General features: G+C 37.9%; 1 protein-coding gene across 2 annotated transcripts in view; it reads left to right on the plus strand.

Moving 5' to 3' along the window:
• The window catches only part of NFKBIZ (NFKB inhibitor zeta), a 160,008-nt gene that overhangs the window by 141,329 nt on the left and 2,259 nt on the right, over positions 1-16,420 (plus strand). The window contains exon 12 of one of the 2 annotated variants that reach the window (XM_088156414.1): positions 15,363-15,501. The exons of the other annotated variant lie outside the window; for it this stretch is intronic. Coding sequence (XP_088012540.1) covers positions 15,363-15,386 — 24 coding nt within the window. The 3' untranslated portion in view covers positions 15,387-15,501. Of the gene's footprint in view, positions 1-15,362; positions 15,502-16,420 lie in introns of those variants that run through there. 2 annotated transcript variants of the gene reach the window in all.

Genomic DNA, 16,420 nt, shown 5'->3' on the forward strand with positions numbered 1-16,420 from the left:
GCCCAATTCCATAAGGAATGGGAAAAAAAAGTGCTGTCTGTGGGTCTCAGTCCTGATAATTCAGGTTTTGCCCGTCTGAACTCAGTAGTTACTTTCCCAGTTCTGCATCTCTGGGGCTAGGGTCTGCTTTGGCTTGCACTCAAGTTGCATTGAGTTGCATGAGACCAGCAGGGAGAGTGGGAGAGCTGTGAAAACCTACTCACAGAGGAGGTAATATTTGCTTCCTCCTTTCCTTGTGGAAGGAAATATTGTCATCTCTTTGCAAGCATGAAGCATGTTGAAAAGCCTTGGGAAAGACCTTGCAAATGTTGGCTTTGTCTTCTGTGCTTAGGAGCAGGAAAAAGGAGGGGAAGGAAGGTGTCCTTTGGTCTGACTGTTGGAGGGGAAACACAGCTTATGAATAATGAAACACTGGGTGTTTCATTATTGTTTCATTATGTGAGGTGTGACATAAAAACATTTCTCTGCATATCTTGCAGGCGAACAGTTTTGTGGATTTTTGTTTTACTCCTAAGGAAAAAATGGGGGAAAAGACTTGTAGAGGTGCCAATACTATTGTACAGCCTTCACACCTGGCAGCAAATAGTTATGGCTATAGACATTTCAGGTTACAAAAGGGCTGTGTCATTTCTTGCTGGCATGTGGCACAGCTAGCATTTCTCTGCTTGGGCAGGGCTGTCTCATAAATCAGTGCTTGTGCTGCTTGTCCAGGCTAGGAAAAACATATTGTAATAATGACAATAATAATAGCAATCAAAATAAAAGGGCTGCTAGAAGAGCACAATGGGCCCTCCCGTTGAGAATGCATTGTAAACATATTGACAAATAGAAATGTACTTCAGTTCATTTAGTGCTCTGTTTCCTTGAATACATTTTGATGATATAGGATTGCTATGTCTTGTGTGGGGTGGAGAGTTGCTTCATGTTTTGTTCTGTTTATGTGTGCTGTAATTATGAAGTGGGAATGGAATTTCAAGTTGTCTCTCACCTGGGGTATGAATCTTCTCCTCAGTGTGGCTGAATGCACACATGCTTGTTTTCACAGCACCAACAAACAACTACATTAAAAGAGTGTTAAGGCTGTGAAATAAGTGTAGAGAGTAAGATATGAGGAGTCAATCTCCAGCCTAGTGGTGTGGGGTTTAAAGGAATATCAGGCTACTGAATCACACTTGTCTGCTACTCAGCAGAAGTTTAGTACTTGGGGGTATGTTTCTGTGCTTATTTCATTACTTGAATGGATTTTCTCTAGTATTTAAAGTCCTATGTCAGCTGATACTGGTGGGATGGTGCTTCTCTGGATATTCTATGCTTGCTTTCTATGAAATAACAGAAAGCAAATACCCTTATGAAATGACAGGGGTGTGTGAACAGTGCCTGCCATGCATAAGGAACAAGTATAAATTTATCCATATAAGTTTGTACTTGATAAGTATTTACATTTTATAGTTATATACAGCTAATCAATTTATGTAATTGACTATTTTCAACCATATATTTGTATGTAAAGAAATACATGTTCTTTGCTGACCACGGTTTGTTTTTTTTTCAATAGATTGTATTCTGAAAGGAACCTGAATATGAAGAACTTGGTCTTCAAAATAGCTGCTTGAAAATTTTTATCCAAGAAACTTAAATTTGAAGTAACCTTTAAAGTACCTTTCTAGTTAATGCAGCTGTCAGAATTCTGTCTGGATTTGTTGCTGTTCATTGCACGTGTGGTATTGTGTGTACAACTCTAATGGTGTTTGGAAGATCTTGTTTTAAGAAAATTGCATTAAGTAGCTGCCTTCTCTTGTGAGGCTACTACTGCAAATTGTTGTATTTTTATCACATGAAAGTTTTTCAAGTAGTTTTACAAATGGAAAAAAAGTATAGCATTGTAAATTAGGCATGTGTGGACAACTGCTTTTGGGTTTACAGAATTAATTTTGAGGCTTGGCAGGGCTTTTCTTTGCATTTTGAATGCATATCCTTTTCAAGTATTCTGCTGCTTGAGACCACGGTTGTTCCTAGAAGTTAATAGAATTTAAACAAGAACAAAAGAAGTAAGATTTTTCATTAGTTAATTTTCCCAATTCTACTTCTAGATAAAGTGTATCAAAATTCAGGATATTTGCTCACAATATATTTAAGTTATCCGAGCCTAAAATATCTTGGAATTTCATAATGAAGTACAATTTTTTTAATCAGCTTTTTTCATCTTGTCTTTTTTGTCTCTAAGAACATGATTTTTGCTTTCGTTCTGTAATTATTTCCTTTTTGTGTGTGTGTCTGAATTTTCATCTCTTCCCTAGAGCTGAAGCACTTAATAGCTGGTGCCTGAAAAAGATTTGGAATAAGTGAGTACTTCTAGATCCAGCAGACAATGTTCTATTGCTAATATTCTATTCAGTTTTATCATCACTATGTCAGCTGTTGAAAATATGTTGCTGTGGTTTGCAGAGTAAATTTAAATAAGGCTATTTGTGACATTCTCCTATAATGCTTCTAAATTAGGCTGAGTTCTCAGATTCTAGGGACAGAAGCAAAAACTGTAGAGAGACAGTCTGGCTTAAGCCTCTCTCATTCACAAAAGAAAGCTGTTCCGTAAAGAAGTCGTACTTATTACTAAAGTCTGAGCTTTGTTAGACTAACCTTGGCCTGAAATAAAAAAAATTCTCTCCTTTATATAGCATGCTCCTGTCTCCATCTTAATTGATGCCAACTTATTTTGGTTACTTTGGTTTTTTTTTTGGGAGGCCAGTGTCATGTTCATTCCCTTCAAAACAGAGAGATTTCCTCTGGTCAGTTATGCTGCATTCTACCATTTGTATCTTTGGCCACACTCAGCTTCTCTGCTGATTTGGAACTTAAACCAGAGACATAATTAACCACTAATGAGGTATGACTAAGTGTTGCATGCCTTACCCCACATAATAATGTATGACTAAGCATTGCGTGTGTGTTAGTGTTCATCTAATTGCAAGTTTGATATTGATCACTGGATTATTTGAGGAATATTGTACTGTTTGGGATAGCAATTTAAGGAGACTGTTCTCAAAGCTTGAAAGATTGTATGAAAGTAAGGACATTTGTTTCTGTACTTGTGCAATTTATATAAGGTGAATCAATTCCTGAATGCTAAAGGGAATGCATAGATCAAACCCACTTTTGGTCATTGATCCAAAACTCTGCTTGCCATTTAAATTTTTTCTAATTTTTTTACTAAGATTACAAAGCAAAATAAACCCAACAACTGTTCAAGCAGGGGTTAGAACCTGAAACAGAGCAGGGGAGGTGATCTGGTGTGCAAAAGCTCAGACTAGAACATTACAGGGGCTCCTCTGGTCTTCAATACAGATTTGAAATTAGAAGTTAGACTTATGCTGTTCTGAGATGAATTGCAGCCTAGAGAGGAAACTTCAAAATGCTTCTGATTGTGGTGGAGATACCAGTAATTGAATTCATGCTAGGGAGCATGATACAAAGAACTCAGAACTTTGGTTTTTGCATTTATAAAATATGATGCTGGTCGTTTTTTATGCCTGCCACTGCCTCGATGGTTCTGCACTTTGGTACTTTGCAGAGTTTGGAAAAACACCAGTTTTCATATGATATATTTTTGCTGGTGATGTTTTCCCTCTACTGTGCCTTTGCTTCATTGGTGTTTGTTGGAGGTGTTTAGTGACAACTTCAGCAAAGACATTTTCAGCAATAACACTTGACATAGACATGGTACAGTGTCCCTGTCACAGGTTCCTGTGAGTGCATTTCTAGGGCCCTGCTGTAGGTACTTTGCAGCTGAAAAGAAATGGATGATGGAGTATTCATCTGGAGGCTGGTAACTAGCATAAAAAAAAGTCCATGACACTGAAGTGTTTATATCCTTCTGATATATATATAAGTAAAATAAGAATATTTCTGATTATTCAATAATCTGTCTTAACAAATCAAAATAAATTAAGATTAGCTAATTCCTAAAATGGACTTTTGGATGATTGATAAAACCAAACATTATTCAGAGTCTCAGAGGTGCATCCTTATGTATTTGCTTGATGAGAGAAATAAGCATGTTAAATTTGGGAGCAGGCCAGCAGCTGTGCTATGCTGAGTCCATGGGATGATGGGCTCCTGCATCTCCCATGCATGAGCAGCCAGCCCTGCATCACAGCCAGGTGAGGCCTGCTGCCTTTCAGGGAGGCATGGGTAGCAGCTGCAGTGAAAGGCAGCAGGAAGCCAGGCTCATTTCCATGTGTGTAACTGGAAAGGAAGGTCCAAACCTGTGGTTGACGGGTGGAAAATCACTCTGTCCCAGCTGTGACAGCGCAGCCCCAGCTGTATTTGGCTGTGTGAGCACAGGGACATCACTGCCTGACTCAAAGCAGGGTTGGGGAGAGAGCTCCGTGTGGTCCTGCCTGTGGCTCCCAGAGGATCGAGTTCCTTTTTTTTGTCCCACGACCCAGGTCTGCCTCTTGTGCCCAGACCCTGGGATCTGGTGTTGAGGACCACCAGGGCTGCTGGCTTGCCTTGTCCTTTGCTGCTGCCTGACACTGAAGACTCGCGTACCTGAAGACATTGTGTGTCTTTATCAGTGGCTTCTTGAGGAGTCAGCTCCTGGAAACCACAGTTCTTGATTTGTCTGTTTGTTTATCTAAGGGGTTGGATCTACAGTGGAAATAATGTTAGTATTTCTGGTAGCCTGTGACAGAAAATATCTCTTTGATATCTTGCTTGCGGAGCATAATGAAACAATGCCATGATGGCCTAGACCTTTAGTGGTATAACTGTGCTTTTCTGCACAGTGGGGTCTAAAACACGGTACATATGCCATTTCTTTTGACAGACATGCAACACTTGAAAAAACTGAGTTTACTGAATGCTTCTTTACAAACCTGAAATGTGCTGGCGTAGTGAAAGATTTTTAGCAAGATGTCAATGAAATATAGTAAATGTGGGTACCAGAGAAAGGTATTTGCAACATTTTTTCTACATGTCATAAAACCATGGAGCATATACAGTGCTTTCCTTTGTGACAGGAGAGGAGAAGTGACAGTCACCAAGCAAAAGCTTAGCTGTAGAGGCAGTGAAAACAGTGATTTTTCTGGGAGTCATGCTGCAGGACTGTTTGAGGTGCTGGAACAAGGCTGGGAATAGTTTGGAGTTGTTCAGCCATATAAAAACATGGAGAGATTGTGATCTGGAGAAATGTTTCAGCTGGTGGAAACTTTTTATTTTTCCCTTTTCTATGACAATTTTAAAATTAGGGAGGAGTTGTACAAATTGTATTCATGTTACCTACTTTAACACATTTCACCCTTCAGTGAAGTCTCCTATATGCATCTCCTGAGTGGAGAGGAGAAGAATGGCTGAATTAATGTGTTGCAGTAAAATGAGAAACCAAATTGATGGAAGTCAGCTTCTGTGTATCGGGGAGCATACAAACCACATGAGTTCTGCAAGAAACTTGACTCCCATCGGGTTGTTCTTTAGAATTTGTGGATTTCTTTGGTTTTTGTTCTTGTATGGAAGTAGGAGATGCTAGTGGCAGTGACCTAAGCTAATGTGCTAAATATGGAAAGTCTTCACAAAGGTGAATTTTGAGGAAAGTAGTCACAATCTTATTTAACTGCCTATACCATATTACCTTCCTGCTTCCTTCTTTTCAGAGTACTGAATTGTGTTGCTAGCTTCTCTGTATCAGTGCTGTTTGTAGATTATATACTTTTTTTTCCCTCTATGCTTGCTTCCAAATACTTACCCTTCTGTTCTGATCTACACAAGACGTATAGGCACTTCCAGCTTACTGTGGTCCAATTTAGTGTTTAAAAGGCCTTAGGCTGGATCTAAGCTAAGGTAATTTTTCTCCCAGATAAATAACTTAAAGGTATAGGTAATGAAATAATCATGTAAATATAAGAAACCCTAATTTAGTAGAGCTGCTAAATCTACTTCATAAACTATTTACTAGGATATTATGAATACACATGCATAAAAAGAGACTGAAATCTCAGCTAAGTCTCTGACATATTTTTCCTAATATAAATATTTAGATAGAATACTTAATTGGCCTGAAGTGTTTTATTGGCTGATAACCTTTTCCTTAAGGGCATGGGAAAATTGTGTGACCTAATTGTTACACCTATAGGTGTTTTTTAGCTCCCATACTTTTTCATAAATTTACCATGCTAACTTAAGTCAATAAATCAACTCAGATGAAACTTATTAAAATCTAACTCTGTCCACATCGCTAATTGCATGATGTTTTATATTCCTAGTATAAGCATCTCTAGTGTAAAAGAACCTGCCTGCAAGGTCATCTGTCCTTGCAAAATTATAGACTAAGATTCTGGCCCAAGTATTTATGCTGACAGCAATTTTTGTTCTTCTCTTACTCACAGTTCATCATATTTTTAAAATAATGGCATTATGGAACTTATTTTAGCCCAATATGAGCATTTGCATTAGTTACAAGGTGAGAGCCTTTGTCTGGTACTATTAATGTAGATTTTTGTAATAAAGTAATGAAATGCTGCAGTTTACTGTGTGCATGGAAACAATGTGAGTATAAGTAGAAGTAAGTGAACTCTGGAAGTAATTACTTTCAAACATTGGTATGTACACCTAGTGTATTGATCTGTGTTAATGTGATTATCTCTAGGCAGTGTCCAAGTACTGCAGTTCCCTTCTGTGAAATCGCTAAGTTTTTCTGGTTGTGCAAGCAGACAAGGCCACTCTTGTCATTATACTGTATCTTGTTCCAGAGATGGGGGCTCTGCCTCATTGTCTGTTGGCTTGCTGAGTGTATTCATGCTCTGCTTGTGCTCCTCTAGGATGTGAAAGTACAGTTTTAGCTGGCTGTGTCAGTGCTGCCTGTTTCTTTGTTCACCTGTTGCTGCTTTCTTCCGCACTGATTTGTGTCTGTGCTCTTTGCAAGATCCCTTGTGGCTTTAGATGTTACAGCTCCTTCCTCATTTAGTACTGATAATCTTGCCTTCTCCCTGTAATCAGTGATGTGCCCTACTTAAAAGATTATCTTCATTATTTTGCTTCCTCTTATGTAGGTAAGAAATCCTAGCAAATACCTCTAAATATACCTGTTCCCCTCCCTCTTAAGGCCTGAATACACCTTAGCTGGACTGCTCATGTTCTAAACCATTTCTCTTCCATTCCCAGAAAAGATGCTTCAACATGACAGGAAAGAGCATGGAAAGGCTGGGAGCAGGGCTGGGTTTATGGTTGGGGATGGGATTTATGTGGCTTGTTTTCCCTGCTGCTCTAAGAGAGGGACCCAAGGACCACAGCTCCTCATGCTGCTGCGTGGGGTCTCATGGCTGTCCTGTCTGTAAGCCTCATGTTCTCGTGTACTACAAATATAATTACTAAGCTTTTGAGACAAATGCTATGGTCTTGGTGTTTATGCAGTCTCTGGCATAAATGTAGGATTGTTACAATAGAAACAGTATATAATAATCAATGGATTTTATAGAGAGTGCTTTATCTAGCTAAAGTTTTTTAACCAGAGCTTTAGCTGAAAGAAAATAGAAATACAAAGCTTGAAAGAGAATTGAAAATATTATTTAAGAAAAATGAATTTAAGTATGGACTTTTTTTAACTAGCACATTATGTTGTATGTTCTTTCCATATATTATTTTTATTCCCACTTACAGTGTTTGGCATTAAACTAGACAGTAATCTCTCCAAAGCACAATTGTTTTCCCAAATGTATTTGTCTTGCAAGTAGCATGCTTTCATCTTAAGAGAGCAGCTTCATACATAGAATAATAAAAAACAATAGTAGTTACTTTTGTTTCGAAGTAAAGCTGAAAATGATATGGACTGCATAGAAAAAGTGCAAAAACAGTAGGTTTTTTTATGATCTCCCTTCCCATGTGCTAGCTTAAGCTATAAGGTACAAGTATAGTTGTGGTCTGTGGATATCCTTCTTTAAAACAGATAAAAGATCACATCCTGATACATCTGTTTAAAGATTGTTATAATCATTAGTGGTTACAGTTGTAGATTATTTTAGTAAGAGTTTTCATCTGCTTTACTCGGATTCCATTTTTTAATATTGATAATGTTGCCACGAGGTTACATATATTTTAACATCAAAAATGTGACTCTCTGTCTCTTATGCAATTATCTCCAAGGTTGAACATGGGTCCTGTCGAGGGAAAAAGACTTTTTTAATGTAGAAAAAGACTAAGTGCATAAATAGAGTTTGTGTGTATGTGTTGGGCAGATTTTTAAAATGTTATCTTCAACTTCTGCAGCTCTGCAACCTAATATGAGCTTTCTAGTTTTCTCCAGTATTTAAGTTAATCATAGGTCTGTAGATCTTTATTGCTACAAGGATGCTCTTGAAGCTGTGATTTGTCTTCAGGAATAGTATTGCTAAAGTTCTTGCTTTTTCTCTGTTTTGTGACCCATTGTTATTCATATGTTCTTTGCTCTGTTCTAATTTTAAAACAGTCTGTGTTCCAATTTAGCTGAAGTGTTCAATGTATTCCTTTTTATGTTGCTTAAAAGTTTTTGTATCTCTTAGTGGCTTGATTTCAGAAAGAGATCTGATGCAGCCAGCTGGCTGAGAAATGGATTTCTCTGTTTCACAGGAGAACTTCCCCGCACTTATTATAGAAAAACGATCTCTTTATTTCTCCAGCACCCCGATTTGAAATGGAAATGAAGTTCTAAATGTTCTGTGGAATTTAGCTTCTGAAAAAAATCTTTCAGATGTATTAAGCTAAAAAAAACCAACAAAACAACCCAAACTCTAATACCCTAATGCTGTTTTAATGATTTATTTAACATTTTACTTAATATATTTTCAATGACCAATATGCTAATGTTTTGGTCCTTTTAATCTGATTTTATTTTCACTGCTCGAAAAAGTGTACAGTAAAGAATAAGTGACTTTACAAAAAAAAATGTGCAGGAGACTCTCCAGCCACAGTGTGAGAATACATAGGAATAGAAATAAAACACTGCTTTACCTAAAAAAGCCATGTTTTGGTTAAGAACTGTTGTCCTCGTGTAGCTGGTAACAAAGATGAGAGTCTGTGGTTATCCCTGCATCGTTTCAGCCACCGCTGCTCGGCATTCAAAAGCCCAACAACATTTGTGCAAGTTGTGTAGGCACAATAGAGTGTGTTTTGTCCATATAAATGTTCTGGGTATTTACCTGATTCATGGATAGATTTTTAAAAATGCTTGGGGTCCCCTGCTGTTGTAGCCTGGCTCCCATCGTAGAGCTGTATGCCTGAAACGTGCTGAAGTTAAACACTGTCTCATCTTGCAGAATAAATTTTCAAAACATATTTGGTGTGGTTAATGTGGGTCCTGGGGCTGAGCAAAATGGCAGTATTTCTTTATCAAGGAAAGGTAGAAAGCTCCTTTTACAACCCCAAATGTCTTTCTTGGCTGTAGCCATGCAGTGTGTCCTCAGTACATCGAGATTTTTGTGCTGCCACATGTAACCGTGGGCTGCAAACTGCTGTGATCTGTTACTGCTGTGTTTAGCAGTAACAGTACTTTTAAATCAAATGACTTCTGAGTGGTTATCTTGATTGAAGCACTTGAATGAATAAATAATGCAGTGGACTTAATAGTAAGGAAAGAAATAGATCTAGTGGAGCTGTAATTCTTGAGAGGATATATTTTCCTCACTTTTTGATTTTATGGATTATTTCAGTATATATTTAATCACAATGCGTTTTGTTTTTAGATTTTTTGCAGTGTTTTTATTTAGTGTACTAACATATACTTTGATCTGTTGCTATGGTATTTAATAGGCAATTCTGATATTTTCCCTACAGTATCTTTCCATAATGTGCAGACTAATGTAGATTTGCAAGCATTCATTTCTTCTATGTTTTCTCTGGAAAATGAGTATGAAATTTCGAACTTAAACTTTGTAGCTCTTTATGCTGGTTTTGCATGGGAAGATGAAAATTAAGATGTGTAATACTGAACCACCAGTAAGTTTTAATTTTCAGTCCTAAGAAGTTGCCTTGCAGACTCTTGTAATGCAGCAGCAAAGAAGGGACAAAATCATAGACTGGGTAGGTTGGAAAGGGCCACAGTGGATCATCTGGTCCAACCTCCTGAATCAAGCAGGGCTGTCCCAGAAGCCAGGACACAGGGTTGTGGCCAGATGAGACTGGAATATCTCCAGTGAGGGAGATTCCACAACCTCTCTGGGCTCCCTGTTCCAGTGCTTGATCATTGCACAGAAAAGTTCAGGGTATTTCAGAGAAGGGCAGTACAACGTTGGGATTAGTTTTACCAATTCAGATGAATCTGCTAAGGTCTGGTGATAGGCATGTTCAAAGTGAACAAAGCTAGTTAACAAAGGAAGGAAGCATCAACTTTGAGTTCTCTCAATGAAGAGTGTGGGGTATGTTGTTTCTTGCCTTGGGAGGTAAACTGTGCTATTAAAAATGGATGTTCAAACAATCAGAGAGAGTAACAGGTAACTTCCCTCCCACTCCCCCATAGTAATAGCTCATCTTATTTGACTGACTACTAAGGTAAGGGACATAATCCTCATTCTCCACTGAAATGAGCAACTTAGGGAATGTCTAACTTGTTCAGAGATGTGACAGAATGGAAAAAAGAACGAATATAGCCAAAGATTGGAGCACTCCTCCCCCTTAAAATTCTATGCCTTTTGCTAGAGCAAAAATGATTTTGAAGTACTAGTGAACTTTGGAGTACAACACCAAATTTAAACAGAGAAAACCAACTCAGCAACCTATTCACTTTCCCCAAACTATACCATTTTTAAAATTATTCTACTCTCTAGCAGAAGATAGATGGCTCCTGAAGATAAGCAACATATTTTTATTGAATTTTTCCCTGACAAATAGCTCTCTTGGAGTCCAACCAGGTCCTGGGATAGAGATAACGCTTTACAAGAGAAAATTGTGCCTGCTACACAGCAAAGAGGTGATGTAATAGACAATTAATACCCAGTCAGTCTAAATTGCTGACAAGAGCCGGGTGCAGTCAAATAAAATGAAAGCACTGGAGGGTGAAACAAGTGAGAGGACTTAACACTGAATTTTGTACACATAAGTCTTAACTCTAAATACAAATTATAGAGGAATTAAAAGAACATAATGCATAGAGGAGTCAGATGGCAAGACTGTTGCTTCTGATTCCAACCTTTCTCCTGAAAAGCTCCAGTGAGACCTTTTAACATAGGGCATTTGTGGATTGGTGATGTATGGGTGGGAGAGGAAAACAAGCCTCACTCACAGTATCAAGAATGTAGATATGTATATGGATTTTTGTGTGTTGCCTTAAAATAAGAAATCAAATGTCAGCTTGAATGAAAAGACCGTGTTTTTGACTCCTGTTATCCTTCTTGTCACGTTTTTTGTAAAAAAATTTGGTGGCCATTATAGAAAGCTGCCTCTGCTGTAGCTCTTCTCTGTTTATTGAGGGATCTGGCTGCTTGACTAAGATGTAGAAGACCTAGGCTTAATGCTTCTCTAGTCTGAGAGCTTTATTTCAAATTTGTTTCTCAGGACAGTGCTTTAGGCACTGATCTAGAACATATGCTGGAATGGATTATTCTCTCATTTGCTGTAAATTGACATTAGAGACTTCGTATAACCACTTCAGTATGAGCTGGTGGGGACAAAACCTGTTGCCACTAACCCAGGTGTTTCATCCTTTGACCTACTGGAGTGGTCCCCAAGGTGGAGCAGGAGGAGAGACATTCAGTCTCTCCTCCTGTGTACTAGGTAAATGCCCTAATAGCTCTGGGATGGAGTGGGATGAGAACACAGTCTTGGTAAAACCACAGTGATGACAGCATCACTGATTTTATCCTCAACTTATTATGATTACCTCTTTGCCATATCTGTGAAGATCCCCAAGAGGGGAAGCAAATGTTTTTTCAACAAGGCACGAAAGTGTTTTCATTCTCAGCTTTGATAATGACCATGAAATGTCCATCTTGAGTGGATCCGAAGTCAGGTCCTTTTTAGCTGATGCAGCCACTAAGCTGGTAACTTCTCCTTGCCCAGGGAGAGCTGTTCTGGCATATGCCTGTGCTAGGTGGGAACCTGGGGCAGAAAGGTGTTCTTGTGCTGGGTGCTCATAAATGATCTGAAGACGAGTGAAAATCGATGCACCCTTGGCAAATTATGATTTGGGAGCTCATTATCTCTTTGTGAAACTCATTTTCCAGCCTACTGATTAGGCTTATAAAAGCACAGTTTTAATATGCCTCCTGCCCTGTTTTTAATTCCCTGGCTGACAGTAAAGAAAATTCTGACCAACTCTCAGGACAATTTATACTCTTCTTTTATCTTGATGGCATATTGATCCTACTGAACATTCCTTCTGCAAAATAATGAACGTGCATCTTAAATGCAGTTCATAGGGGTTGTGTAGGAAGTATTTTTCTTCCTAAGGGCAGCTTGCTGCTTTTGTATTCTGAGAGCAGGTGTAACCTAGGAGGAATGGGTCAAGGATCTTCTCTGGAAAAATCTTTCTGATCTCTGTCACTCTTTTTTACGCCTTTATTAGAGGTTCCTGACATTTAATAATCTTATTGTTTTGAAGTTTTAGTCTTGCATTAAATTTTAGAAAATTGTCCTAGTAACTACAACAGTGACTGTATTTGACTGGGAAAAATCTTATTGAAAGTGGTCTTAGAAATCTGTTCATAACTTGACTAAACATGGGAAAATCCCATTATTCCACTAATGTGGCAGGTTGCTTTTATTTCCTTGAAAATAAATAGCCTCAATCCCCCCTGCCTCCAAAAATAAGAGACTCCCAAAAGAACCTTCTAAAGCTGAAAAAACCCACTTATTCCAAAGGAGGTGGGAGGAACCATTTGGCCTGGAGAACCTCACTGGTGTATTAAAATACATTAAACTCTCATCCTACCTTACTTGGTGATTACTTTCCTTCTTGGAGAAGCCCCAGGCTGTGGGTGCACACATGGTCTGCAGCAGTGCTTGGTCAGGCAGCCCCTCTTCCCCAGTTCGCTTTGGGCTCTCACTGAGCTGGAGCAGAAGCTGGGACTATCTGCATGTAATTTTTCACCATTGTGAGCAGGGCCTGGCTCTCTGAAAAGGAAATAAAGGTCTCCGGATTCGTCCCTGGAATAATGACAACTTCAGGCATATTTCTTTGCAATGCAAGCTAAACTACCTGTATTTTTCCAACAAATAATTATTGCCTCATTCACCTTACACTCTGGAGTAGAACAGGCTCGCAATCATATGAATGAGGTAATCTTTCAGCAACTTAACACTAAACTTGAGAACAGATGAAATAAGGAAACCACTTAGAGGAAAATGACCTCTCTGTGATAGCCCTTTCTCAGAAATAGAAGATTTGCTGTTCAGCACCAGCAAGTGTGTAGGGAACCAGCTGAATGGGAGAATCTGTCCGCTCCTCTAAGCACTTAATGGGACACTTATTTCCCTTTTCTAAAGAAAGGCTGGTGACATCTGCATTTAGTTGAAGAAGCTAATGGCAGGGGGAGACAAGGAAAAAGGCTATACTGTAAAGCAAGAGGACCAAGTGAATGTTCCTTTCAGGTCAAAGACACCCTTTCTTTCTGATCTGAGGGATGAGGGGGGCCTCTGAAGAAGAAAAAATTGCTTTAACTACTGAAAAACTAAGTATAATCTAGGACAGGAATAAAGACTGTAGGTTTGGCTGGGAGGTGGAAATGTGTTCATAAAGGAAAGTGCCTCAGTTGTTACATACAAACGTGTAGTGTTTAGGATTCATCTAATGCTACCGAAGAGTGTGCGTATTTGGAAGTCATAGCCTTAAAAACAAACTTGTGCCTTGTGTGTGAAGAGTTGAACTTTGTATGACTGGAGATAAGATAGCAAATGGTAACATGGTTTTTTTTTTTTTTTTTTTTTTTTTTTTTAGATTTGGGACAAAATAAAAATTTGCCATATAATATAAGAGGAAGTTGAATTCCGAATTTATTTTCACACTGAGCTGTCAAGTCAGTAATTGTCAACATGAAAACTCATTTTCAAAACAGCCACAGGTGAGCTAAGGTCATCTATGATGTAGGTGTAGATCAGATGTAGATTCTGCCAGTAAGGGCTTAAAGATCTAAAACTAAAAAGCAGAGTTATGAAATAAAAAGGAGTTCTCAATCAAGAAATGAGCTGTTTGTAATGCTGTTCTAAAGTATAGGGAGTGTGTATTTCTTACCACTGAGCAGGCAGGTTTGCATAAATTCAGAGAAGCTGAAGGATTTTTGTGTGTATTTTTTATTCCAATTCCCAATTTCTAACCATAGCCATTTCTAATTCACATTTACCTCTTAATACTTAAGATACTTAATACTCTTAATACTGAAAGGTGTTGGTCATTTGAGGTATATTGTTGTGTGCTGCTAAAACTAACAGGGATTTGTCTATCCCAGTTCTGTGGTCTGTACCCAAATAAAACTGATGCCAGGGTTATTTACAATCTGTTCGGGTCACATTTTTGCCTTTGGTAAATGTTAGCCTAAACTGGATTTAGGTTCTGTGATGTCTCAATCCAACTATAATTTTATTTTTCTCACTCGTGTTTTCTGTTCTGCTAACAGTTTGTATTAGAGAGGTTTAAATTATTGTTACTTTGGCAAAATAGAAAGTGAACTAGATGGTTTTGAGGTTGAATATTGTTCAGTTAAAACTGGTGTGCACTTTCTCTAGATGCCGATAATATAAACAGCCATGACAATTTTTAAGCCATGTGTTTGTGTGAGTATATTTGATTACAACTGGGGAGGAATCTCTCATGCAGTATTGATTTAATTTTTTTTTTCCCTGTGGCTACAGCACACATTGATTAGGTATAGTAAGAATTATATTAGCTGTTAATCCAGTCTAGCTGGGGTTCAAATTAAATCTGATCTTTTAGAAAAGAAACCTGGGTAGTAATGTGAGTTGCTTATATCAAGGGGCTTAATGTGGACTTAATACTGAGAAATGCCTAGAAAAGAAAGTGTGTGGGGAGTTTAAATGCAGATGAACACAGCTATGAGAAACATAAAGCAACTGGAGAAGGAGTGGAGGGCTGTTTGGAAGCTTCCAAAATTTCACTGTCAGAAGAACTGAGCATGGATGATGACGTCTAGGTAGAGGATCCATGAGAATACTCTTAAATATAAGCTTATATACACAGATAGAAGTTCCAAAAATATGCCAAACTTTGACAGGTTATTTTGTCAGAAAGATTTGCTTGTTTGTGTTTTGACAGCTGAGGTTGTTCTTTTAACTATCATCCTTTTTTTCAGACATATTTTAAACATATGATGTTGACATATATTCTACAAAAAGCATATGAATAGAACAATTACTTATCTAATTGTGTATAATACTTCCTTTGTTCCTAGACAATGGAGATGTGCTTGGGCTGAATTGTTCCATTAGAAGATCATTTAGGCTGCAGAACTCATTTAATGGATGCTCCAGGAATCACTGTGCACCTTCAGAGCTCATTTAAAAAAAACAACCCAGAATCCCTCTTCACAGAGCAAAACATTTCACTTTTAAACTGAGAATGGAAATTTCATATGGCTTATGACATTGAAGAATATTTTGTTTTGAAGCAGCCTCTGTGCTTCAAGGTAGCAATCTGGCTGAGGTTTGTAGAATTTCACATTAACAGTGTAGCTCTGATGTGGTCTGTGTTTGGTAGATGCAAGTTTAATATAATTCCAGAGCTATCTATAAGAGGATAATAGTGATAAAATCCAGGATTTTTTTCCTGGTGAATAACAAAGTATTCTATTACCTGTCTTTTATTAAGGTAATTGCAAATCTGGCAAAATAGGTAATTACATTGTGGGCAAAACAGCAGTAGAATTTGGCTTGCATGTGGACTAGTTAAAAATCTTTGGACATAACATCTTATTTGAAATGTGTTCTTCTCTATTGAGTTTTTCTATTCTCTTGCAGTTTCTCTGTCTCCTTACAAGTATTTAGATATGGGTGGCAAGGTGTGGGGGCTTTCTAAGTCCTAGAGAAGAGGGAAAAATAAATGTTTTTGCTTATGTGTTATACTTTCCATATGAAAAGAGCAAGTTCCATAGAAGCTAATTGATAAAATTAATAATCAAACTGTGTCCAAATGTCCTCAAAAATTATGGTTTAGAATTGTCCAATTTAAAAAAATACATAACATATGAGTGAGTTGGGCAGAGGGATTTGTGGAATGAAGACAGATTTTTAATTTAGAAATGAGCAAGATGTCTCTTACTCATAATGAGTTACATTTGGAAAGCTTATTATGATCTATTCATAGAACTGTGGTCTTATATTTGTTCTGGCCAGAATAACCGTTTGAAATCATACTGAAAACTTTCAAAACCATTGAATATTATACAGGGTAAAAATAGTTTTCCTTATGAATACACTCTTAGATTAGAGAAAAAAATATTTGGGGGCACAT

The sequence above is a fragment of the Sturnus vulgaris genome, chromosome 2 (assembly GCF_052056855.1).
Source record: "Sturnus vulgaris isolate bStuVul1 chromosome 2, bStuVul1.hap1, whole genome shotgun sequence".
NCBI classification, from domain to species: Eukaryota; Metazoa; Chordata; class Aves; order Passeriformes; family Sturnidae; genus Sturnus; species Sturnus vulgaris.